General features: G+C 58.4%; 1 protein-coding gene across 1 annotated transcript; it reads right to left on the bottom strand.

Annotated features, from left to right (window-relative positions):
• Positions 1 to 320: 320 nt before the first annotated feature.
• LOC129147532 (cationic amino acid transporter 3-like) lies at positions 321 to 8,578 on the bottom strand. The gene is made up of 12 exons (XM_054710052.1): positions 8,206 to 8,578; positions 6,104 to 6,259; positions 4,130 to 4,307; positions 3,619 to 3,731; positions 3,248 to 3,470; positions 2,260 to 2,399; positions 2,068 to 2,170; positions 1,620 to 1,677; positions 1,475 to 1,589; positions 896 to 1,062; positions 536 to 644; positions 321 to 412 (listed from the first exon to the last, which is right to left on the bottom strand). The coding sequence occupies exons 1-12, from the start codon at positions 8,576 to 8,578 to the stop codon at positions 321 to 323; spliced, it is 1,827 nt and encodes a 608-aa protein (XP_054566027.1).
• Between the last annotated feature and the right edge of the window lie 1,834 nt (positions 8,579 to 10,412).

The raw sequence follows: 10,412 nt of genomic DNA, 5'->3' as shown, positions 1-10,412 counted from the left end.
TAGGCCGACGCCCTATCCACTGAGCCACACCGGTTTCGGCTAAACAGGCCTTTCCTTCCCACGGGGCAGTCTGCTCTCTCTGGAAGGGCCCAGGGGTCCTCTCTGTGGCGGGACATTTCCTTTCCGCTTCCGGTGGCCGGGGCTCCCGGTCCGACGTGCGTTGTGAGAGCGCATCTCTGCTCCGTTGCACCGCGTGCGCTTTGTGCGCGTGTGTCCGCCTTCCCGAGGGGACACGGAGCCCTCCCCCCCAGAGAGGCCCCGAGGCTCCCCGGAACCAGAAGACGCCACGCGGCCTCCGTCCCCGGGGTCCCCGAGTCCCTCTAGAGCCTGGAGGGGGAGCGGGGGGCGGCGGGCGGCGGCGCCCCGGGCTCCAGGCTGTGCCGGATCCCGTAGCCGAAGTAGATGGCAAAGCCTAGGACGGAACGAGGCGGTGAGAAGGGCGGGGCCCCGAGGGCCTCCCGTGAGGGCACGGGGACAGCGGGTGGGAAAGGGGGTAGGAAGGAGCTGGGGTTCGGTCCCCCGAGAGGCCACTCACCCATCGCCATCCAGATGCCAAACTGGGCCCAGGTGCTGGCTGTCATCTGCATCATCAGGTACATGTTCACAAAGATGCTGACCAGGGGCAGGACGGGCAGGGCGGGGACCTGGGGGCACAGTCAGGTCACCCCGGGACACACCAGACCCTCCAGGGGGAGACCCGCCCCACGGGGGGGAAGGAAGAGCGCCCGTCCTGCTCAGGCCCCGCCCTCCACGCCCGCTCAGAGGGGTCCCCACCCCGTGCTCCTGAGCACAGTGTGGGCCGGGGTGGCCCATTCATTTCAGCCCCGCCCCCTGCCGTGCCTGGTCCAGCGGGGCAGGCAGCGTTCACTCCCTCCGGGGTCACAGGGTCACCCACCTTGAAGCGCAGAGGAGCCGGGCTCTGGGGCTGCCTCCAGAGGATGCCCGTGAGCCCCACAATGAGCAGCAGCAGCAGCCCCGTCACCGCTGTGGCCAGGGGGTCCCCGGACACCAGGCGGCCGGGCCACTGGGCCAGCACCAGGCTCAGGACGGTCAGCAGGAGAGCTGGCAGGGCCGGGTTGGAGGAGGACAGGTCAAGTTCAGAGGCCAAAGGTGTTCAGGCCTCAGGTCACATCCCACCCTCAAACTGCCCACATCCACAGGGGCCATCACGCCCGGCCCGGGGTCACTCCGTGGTTCGTGCGCCGCCCGTGCACCTCAGGGTCACAGGTCGGATTCAGGGACACGCACCCGGGTTGCAGGTTCGACCCCCTAGTGCGGGAGGCATCCATCCATGTCTCTCTCACGTCGATGTTTCTCCCCCCAACCCCACCCCCAGCTCCACTCTCTCCAAAAACCAATGGGATGACATCAGGAACAGAAAGATGGGCCATCCTCTGTCCGAGACCCCTCCACAGGCACCCACTCCCACCTCCCCCCGCCGCCTCAGGCCCCAAAGAGCCAGCCCTCTGCGCACCCAGCAGCGAGGCACACTCGTAGACGACGTGGCCGGATCGCGGGGTGGGGACGGCGCTCTCGGGGCTCCACAGGCTGCTCAGGGCGCCCGCCATCCCTGCTCCAGGGTCCGGTTCCTGGGCACCGGCGTCGGGCCCAAGCTGTACCTCCGTCATCTCCACCCTCGGCTTCTCGTTCCTGCTTAACTGCTGGTCTGGCTGGTACCTGGCGGAGAGACGTGCCCGCAACCTTCCCCCCCCCCCCCCCCGCCCCGCCCCGCCCCCATCACAGGCCCCTCCCGACCCGCCCGGAGCAGCTCCCCAGGAGCCGCACGAAGGCAAGAGGAGCAACGCCCCCGTCAGGGCCCTCGGGTTCAGCCCTGCGCGGGGGGGGGGGGGGGGGGGGCTGTTGGGTGAGCATCCTCCATGCACCTAAGATCCCAGGCTCCATGCGTGGTCAGGGCACATGCCCGGCTGTGGGTTCGTCCCCAGTGCGGGGTGTGCGGGAGGCAGCCGATCAGAGATTCTCTCTCATCACTGATGTTTCTGTCTCTCCCTCCCCTCCCTTCCTCTCTGAGATCAATAAAAAATAAAAATAAACTTCGTGGGGCCTCACCTGAGAACGAGCACAGAAAAGGCCACCAGGGAGTACGCCAGCAGGGTCCCGATCGACATGAGGTCCACCAGGTTGCTGAGCTCGAAGAGGAAGGCCATGAGCGCTGCCAGGAGGGGCAGACGCGGTGAGGACCCGTGGGGCCATCCCCGCGGAGGGAACTGGGTGGGAGTGGGGTGGGCTGGGCTTATTCACCTGCAAGAGTTCCAGATACGACGGTAGCCATGATGGGGGTGTGTGTTCGGGGGTGGATCCGGGCCAGTGCCCTGAACAGGAGTCCGTCCTCTGCCATGGCCAAGACCACCCGCGGCGTGGGGAACATGGCGCCCAGGAGGCTGGCGGAGGGAAGGGAAACGTGTGTGTGTGGCGATCGCCAGCAGGCAGGCCTGGCCTGCCCATGCCCGGCCCACACGTTGTCATTCATCCTCACCTGAGGATATGTTTCCGTTGAGTTTTAGAGAGAGTGGACGGGAGGAGGGAGAGGGAGACTTAGAAACATCGATGAGAGAGAAACATCGATCAGCTGCCTCCTGCACACCCCCCACTGGGGATGTGCCCGCAACCAAGGTACATGCCCTTGACCGGAATCGAACCTGGGACCCTCGAGTCCACAGGCCGACGCTCTATCCACTGAGCCAAACCGGTTAGGGCTCCATTGACTTTTAGAGAGAGTGGAAGGGAGGGGGAGAGACAGAGAGAGAAACATCAATGTGAGAGAGACACATTGATGGATTGCCTCCCGCCCCTACCCGGAACAAGACTGGGGATCGAACCTGCAACCAAGCTACATGCCCTTGATGGGAATTGAACCCGGGAGCCTTCAGTCCATAGGCTGATGCCCTAGCCACTGAGCCAAGAAGGTGAGGGCAGTGGTCGGCAAACTGCGGCTCGCGAGCCACCTGCGGCTCTTTGGCCCCTTGAGTTTTTAGCAAAGGCCAGCTTAGGAGTACCCCAATTAAGTTACTAACAATGTACCTACCTATGTAGTTTAAGTTTAAAACATTTGGCTCTGAAAAGAAATTTCAATCATTGTGCTGTTGATACTTGGCTCTGGTGACTAATGAGTTTGCCGACCCCTGGCCTGGGGCATCTACACGGTGCAAGGTGCGTCTCCCTCCGTCTCTCCAGCCAAGGCTGGGGCGGCTGAGGGTGGGGGGCGGGGGCGGCAGCTGTGGGGACTGACCTGGACGAAAGGGCACAGAGGGTCCCCGCGGCCACGACGTATCTGGCCCAGGGCCAGCCCACGTGCAGGAAGGCCTCGGGCAGGGGGCTGTCGGGGCTGAGCCGGTAGTAGGGCACCATGAGGGTGAGCGCCGCCGAGACCCCGAAGTACGCCAGGAAGCAGATGGAGAGCGAGGCCACGGTGCCCAGGGGGATGGCCCGCTGGGGGTTGCGGGCCTCTTCCCCTGCGCGACGGGAGGGGTGTGGGGTCAGGACACTCCGAGGGGAGGGCACCAAACCCTCTTCCTTCGGCAGCTCCCCGGGAGCCGGCCCACCTCCCCCAGCCTGTGCCCCAGGGCAGCCCCCACCCCCGGGGGCAGCCGGACCCGGTACCTGCGGCGGAGATTCGGTCAAAACCAACGAACGCATAGAAGCACGTGGCTGCCCCTCGGAGAACCCCCTCAAAGCCGAAAGGCACAAACCCCCCGGAGCCCAGAGGGCCCAGGCTGTGGGGAGAGAAGGTTCGAGGAAGAAGAGGGGTGAGCAGCTCAGCCGTCTGGACGGGACCACAGCCCTGGTCCATTCCCCTACCCCACCCCCGGCCCCATCCGCCCAGATCTGCCTCCCACCGCATCCCCAGCTCTGCACTCCACACACAAGTCTGTGGCCAAGAGTGCCCTCTCCACAAGCAGTGGTTGAGCATTGACCTATGAACCAAGAGGTCAAGGTTCAATTCCCGGACAAGGGCACATGGGGCTCAATCCCCAGTGGGGGGCGTGCAGGAGGCAGCTGATTATTGATTCTCTCTCATCACTGATGTTTCTATCTCTCTCCCTCTCCCTTCCTTTCTGCAATCATCAATAAAAGAATATATTTAAGAAAAAACAAAAATTGCCCTCCTGACCTGCAGGTGCCGTTGCACTCCGATTTGGCCAGCTCGTAGTCCTGCTCCGAGAGCTGCCAGTGGTGCAGACGCCCCGTGACGAAGCCCGAGAGGACGATGAAGCCGAGAACCAAGAGGTTCACGCCCGTCAATACCTTGGTCACCAGGGCCGACTGACGGGCTCCCAGGACCAGCACCCCTGAGGGAAGACGGACAGAAAACTAGACAGCAGGCCGCGGAGTGGGCCCAGGGGCGGGGCGGGCACTGCTGAGAGGGTGCAGGGTTTCCTCTGGAGGCGATGGGAATGGGCTGGAACTGGAAGAAGGCGGTTGCACAACATTCGGACTGTCCTTCGGGGCCACGGGGTCACACACTTTAAAAGGGTGGGTTTCGCCCCAGCTGGTTGGGGTCAGTGGATAGTGTTGGCCGTTACACCAAGGGGTCCCAGGTCCCATTGCGGTCAAGGGCCCGATCCCTGGCCCCGGTCCGGGCAGGAGTGTGAGGCAGCCAGTCAATGTGTCTCTCTCACATCTCACACCATCGATGTTTCTTTTGCTCCGCCTCTCCCCCTCCCCCTCTCTCTCAAAATCAATGGAAAAATATCTTTGGATGAGGATTACCAAAAATGCAACAGAATTAATGTTTGATTTCTTTTCTTTTAAGAATAACTTTATTGGGCCCTGCCAGAGTGTCTCAATGGTTGAGTGTTGACCTACAAACCACCAGGTCACGGTTTGATTTCCGGTCAGGGCACAGGCCTGGGTTGCCGGCTCGATCCCCAATGGGGGGCATGTAGGAAGCAGCCGATCGATGATTCTCCCTCATCATTGATATTTCTATCTCTCTCTCCCTTCTTCTCTGCAATAAAAATATATATATTAAAAAATAAATAAATGAATTTAAAAATCTATAAAATAATAAAAGTGTAATATGCTAATTATACTGGACAGCTGAACGACCTTCCGGACATCATTCCGGATGAAGCCACCAGGCAGGGGCCAAGGCAGAGGCCCTTAGGAGCAATGAGGCAGGCAGGTGAGCAGTTAGGGGCAAAGAGGCAGGCAGGCAAGCAGTTAGAAGCCAGCAGTCCCGGATTGCAAGAGGGATGTCCAACTGCTGGTTTAGGCCCAATCCTGGCAGTTGGATATCCCCTGAGGGGTCCCAGATTGCAAGAGGGTGCAGGCTGGGCTGAGGGATTCCTCTGCCCCCATGCACGAATTTTTTTTTTTTTAAATATATTTTATTGATATTTTACAGAGAGGAAGGGAGAGGGATAGAGAGTTAGAAACATCAATGAGAGAGAAACATCGATCAGCTGCCTCCTGCACATCCCCTACAGGGGATGTACCCGCAACCAAGGCACATGCCCTTGACCGGAATCGAACCTGGGACCCTTCAGTCCACAGGCCGAAGCTCTATCCACTGAGCCAAACCGGTTTTGGCGCCATGCACGAATTTTATGCACCAGGCCTCTAGTATATGTATAGACAGAGAGAAGAAGCCAAAACCGGTTTAGCTCAGTGGATAGAGCATCGGCCTGAGGACTGAAGGGTCCCGGGTTCGATTCCAGTTGGTGGCATGTACCTTGGTAGTGGGCACATCCCCAGTGGAGGGTGTGCAGGAGGCAGCTGATCAATGTTTCTCTCTTATTGATGTTTCTAACTCTCTATCCCTCTCCCTTCCTCTCTGTAAAAAATCAATAAAATATATTTTTTTAAAAAAGAAAGAAGAAAAATGAATGAATGAATGAAATCCTACAGTGCACAAAACAGCACGCCACGCCAAAAAAAGGTCCAGCTCAAAATGAGTTCCGAGGGTGGGAACAATGCCTACATCTTGCCTTCCTGTTTCTCCCACGGAAAATCCCCTTTTCTGGCCTCACATCCCCCCACCCCTTCACCACAGCCCAGCCTTCCCCACCCCAGCTGCTCCCCCTCCATGCCCCGCCCCCCCTCCATGCCCCGCTCATCCCATCCGTCTCTGGCCCCGCCTCACCCGTGAGCAGCAGCACCAGGCCCAGTGCCAAGAAGTCCAGGTAGCTGGCCAGGAAGGGCACTCGCAGAGGCACGCTCTCCTGCAGCGCCCGAGACATGTGGTACCCGGTCAGGCTGTCGATGGCGGCGCTCCAGGCCCTGGCCACACTGGCGCTCCCTGCAGCCAGAGGAGGCACGTTCACCCACAGAATGACCTGCACCCCGGCCGGGCGCCAGGGGACAGGGTTTTGGGGGGAACAGACATACAAAAGAGCCATCTCAAAGAGTTTCACTTCTGCTTCCCCCCTTTTTAAAAATATTTTTTAATTTGTTATTTTAGAATAAGGAAGGGGAGAGGGAGGGAGAGAAAGAGAGAGAGAGAGAGAGAGAGAGAGAGAGAGAGAGACCTCAAACCAGCAACCTTGGAGGATGAGAACAACTCTAATCAACTGAGCTCCCAGGCCAAGGACTCCTCCTCCTCATGGGGCGGGGAGAGGAGACACGTTTCACAGAACAGGTGAACTATTTGATTTGCTAGAAGGAGTGCGCATTATGCAAAAAAAGAAAACGGGAGTAGGCCCTGGAGGGCTAGGAAGTGAGGGGTGAAATTTTAAATTGGGCCCAGCCAGTGTGGCTCAGTGGTTGAGCATCGACCTATGAACCAGGAGGTCGTAGTTCAATTCCCAGTTAGGGCACATGCCCGAGTTTCAGGCTTGATCCCCAGTAGGGGGCATGCAGGAGGCAGCCGATCAATGATTCTCCCTCATCATTGATGTTTCTGTCTCTCCCTCTCCTTTCCTCTCAAATCAATAAAAATATATTCTTTAAAAAAAGAAATGTTGCCCTGGCCGGTGTGGCTCAGTGGATAGAGCGTCGGCCTGTGGATTGAAGGGTCCCGGGTTCGATTCCGGTCAAGGGCACGTACCTGGGTTGTGGGCACATCCCCAGTAGGGGGTGTGCAGGAGGCAGCCGATCGATGTTTCTCTCTCATCAATGTTTCTAACTCTCTCTCCCTCTCCCTTCCTCTCTGTAAAAAATCAATAAAATATATATATTAAAAAACAAACAAAAAAAAACACCAAAGAAATGTTAAATTGGGTGGGTGGTCAGGGGGGTCTCCTGAAGCCAGCAGCAGCTGAGCAGAGACCTCACCTTGGTGAGGCATGAGCCTTGGGCCACGTCTCTCACCCACGGGGACCCTTCCCCGGTGCCTGCCCTTCCCCTTGCTTCCTGGTCCTGGTTTGGTGATTTAAGGAAAGCAGCATAGAGTCAGGTAGAATCAAGTTTGGGGTTTTTGTTGTTGTTGATTCGTGCAAGAATAGGCCTTCCTTCCCCTGGCTTTGCTCCCGGCCGCCCGGGAGCCTGAAAGTCCTCGCTCCTGCTGGAGTGCCACTCCTGTTGCTCCCTCCACCCCGTCTCCTCCCCCTCATACATGTGTCCCAACCCGCCCTCTGTTCCGTGCCTGCGTATGCAAATTAACCCGCCATCTTCATTGGGTTAATGTGCATACTCACTCCTGATTGGCTGGTGGGCGTTGCGAATGTATGGTCAATTTGCATATTTCTCTTTTATTAGTGTAGGGTTTGTTGATTTTACAGAGAGGAAGAGAGAGGGATAGAGAGTTAGAAACATTGATGAGAGAGAAGCATCCATCAGTTGCCTCCTGCCCACCCCCTACTGGGGTTGGAGCCTGCAACCGAGGTACATGCCCTCGGCCAGAATCAAACCCGGGACCCTTCAGTCCTCAGGCCGAAGCTCTAGCCACTGAGCCAAACCGGCTAGGCCCTCGTGGTCGGCAAACTCATGAGTCAACAGAGCCAAATATCAACAGTACAACGATTGACATTTCTTTGGAGAGCCAAATTTTTTAAACTTAAACTTCTTCTAACGCCACTTCTTCAAAACAGACTCGCCCAGGCCGTGGTATTTTGTGGAAGAGCCACACTCAAGGGGCCAAAGAGCCGCATGTGGCTCGCGAGCCGCAGTTTGCCGACCACAGGCTAGGGCAACAGTATGGGGGTTTTCCTCAGAGTTACCCACTTCCCCTCACAAGCGGGACCCCGAAATGTTTATGAATGAGGACAAAGACCCCACCCCCTCCTGTGGGTCGCCCTGCCCTCTCACCGATGACGTAGGAGAGGATGAGGTTCCAGCCGGTGACGAAGGCGCACAGCTGCCCCACGGTGACGTAGCTGTAGAGGTAGGCGGACCCGGCGCAGGGCACCCGCGCCCCGAACTCCGCGTAGCACAGCCCCGACAGCACGGACGTCACGGCCGCCACGAAGAAGCAGAGGACGATGGCCGGCCCCGCCTTGTCCTTGGCCACCTCCCCGGCCAGGATGTACACGCCCGCCCCCAGGGTGCTGCCCACGCCGAGGGCCACCAGGTCCAGGGTGCTCAGGCACCGGGCCAGGCCGCTGGACCCCTCCTCCGTGTGCTCCAGGGGCCGCCGGCGCACCAGCCTCTGGCCAAACCGGCCCAGGGGTTCACACAGCATCGTGGGCGCCGCTGAGTCCGAGGCCGGGATCTGCAGGGAAAGCAAGACAGGAAACCATCAGGACGTCCGCCCAGCCCGGCCGGCCGGGTAGCTCCGTGGTTGAGCATCAAGCTATGAACCAGGAGGTCACAGGTTCGATTCCAGTCCAGTTCAGGGCATGTATCTTGGTTGCGGGCACATCCCCAGTGTGGGGTGTGCAGGAGGCAGCTGACCAATGATTCTCTCTCCTCATTGATGTTTCTATCTCTCTCTCTCCCCCTTCCTTCCTCTCTAAAATCAATAAAGAAATATATATGTATATTTATTTAAAAGATAACTAGAGGCCCAGTGCATGAAAATTCGTGCACTGGGGGTAGGGGGCATCCCTCAGCCCGGCCTGCCCCCTCTCACAATCTGGGAGCCCTCAGGGGTTGTCCTACTGACTGCGGGGACCCACCAGCCAATCAGGGGAAGGCACCTGCCCACACCCTCTCGCTGCTACTGCCTCTGACCTCCCTCTGCAGGAAGCAACCCGGCTGATCAGGGGAGGGCGACGCCCCCATCAGGCCTCTGCTGCTGCTACTGCTGGCCGCCGTGGCTGCCTGAGCCTTGGGTCGGCCCTCGCAGAAGCAGCCACCATCCATGGCTTGCCTGAGCCTCAGGCAGCCACTGTGACTTTGTCCAGAAGGACATCTGGAAGGATGTCTGTTCTAATTAGCATATTACCCTTTTATTAGTATAGATTATTAGTATAGATTAGAGGCCCAGTGCACAAAATTCGTGCACGGGGGTGTGTGATCCTCAACCCAGCCTGCACCCTCTCTAGTCTGGGACCCCTCGAGGGATGTCCGACTGCCTGTTTAGGCCCAATTCCAGTAGAATCAGGCCTAAACGGGCAGTCGGACATCCCTCTCATAATCCAGGACTGCTGGCTCCCAACTGCTCGCCTGCCTGCCTTCCTCATTGCCCCTAACCGCTTTTGCCTACCAGCCTGATCACCCTCTAACCATTCCCCTGCCAGCCTGAATGATGCCTAACTGCTCCCCTGCAAGCCTGATTGCCCCTAACTGCCCTCCCCTGCAGGCCTGGTCACCCCTAACTGCCCTCCCCTGCAGGCCTGGTCCCCCCTAACTGCCCTCCCCTGCAGGCCTGGTCCCCCCACAACTGCCCTCCCCTACAGGCCTGGTCCCTCCCAACTGCCCTCCCTTGCAGGCCTGGTCCCTCCCAACTGCCCTCCCCTGCTGGCCATCTTGTGGTGGCCATCTTGTGTCCACATGGGGGCAGCCATCTTTGACCACATGGGGGTGGCCATCTTGTATGTTGGAATGATGGTTAATTTGCATATTACTCTTTTATTAGATAGGATAATAATTTTTAAAAATGTAAAAAAATAATGTCCACTCAGCCCTGGGCAGTTTTCTCAGTGGTTAGAGCATCAGACTGGGGCCTGATGGGTCCCAGGTTCGATTCCTGGTCAAAGGCATGTACCTTGCTTGCAGGGTCAATGCCCTGCCCTGGTTAGGGTGTGTGCAGGGGGCAACCAATTGATGTGTCTCTTTCATGTGGATGTTTCTCTCTCTCTCCCTCCTTCTCCCCTCTCTCCCTTCCACTTTCTTCCTAAAAGTCAATGGGAAAAAATATCCTTCGGTGAGAATTAAAAAAATACAATAAAATGAGAATGTCCCCCAGCCCGGCCGGCGTGGCTCCATGGGTTAGGCACCTCAGCCGCCCGACACTGCACAGACCTCGCTCTGTCCTCCCTTCCTTTGTCAAACAGGGAACTCTTACTATCACCATGGTGTCCTCCCCGTCCTCGCCGCGGCGATAAGGGCGCTCACGAGCCGCGGGTTGCTCT

Source organism: Eptesicus fuscus, chromosome 21, assembly GCF_027574615.1.
Source record: "Eptesicus fuscus isolate TK198812 chromosome 21, DD_ASM_mEF_20220401, whole genome shotgun sequence".
Classification (NCBI taxonomy): Eukaryota; Metazoa; Chordata; class Mammalia; order Chiroptera; family Vespertilionidae; genus Eptesicus; species Eptesicus fuscus.
The sequence above is the reverse complement of the archived record's forward strand: the minus strand, read 5'-3'. Positions and strand labels throughout refer to the sequence as shown.

Bases quoted from the DNA above. Each gene is read 5' to 3' on its own strand.
- LOC129147532 (XM_054710052.1), bottom strand. From the start codon at position 8,578: ATGCTGTGTGAACCCCTGGGCCGGTTTGGCCAGAGGCTGGTGCGCCGG. The intron at 3,471-3,618 runs GTACCGGGTCCG...CCCGTCGCGCAG, and splicing joins TGACCGAATCTCCGCCGCAG to GGGAAGAGGCCCGCAACCCC. The intron at 1,063-1,474 runs GTGCGCAGAGGG...CGGCCCTGCCAG, and splicing joins CGAGTGTGCCTCGCTGCTGG to CTCTCCTGCTGACCGTCCTG.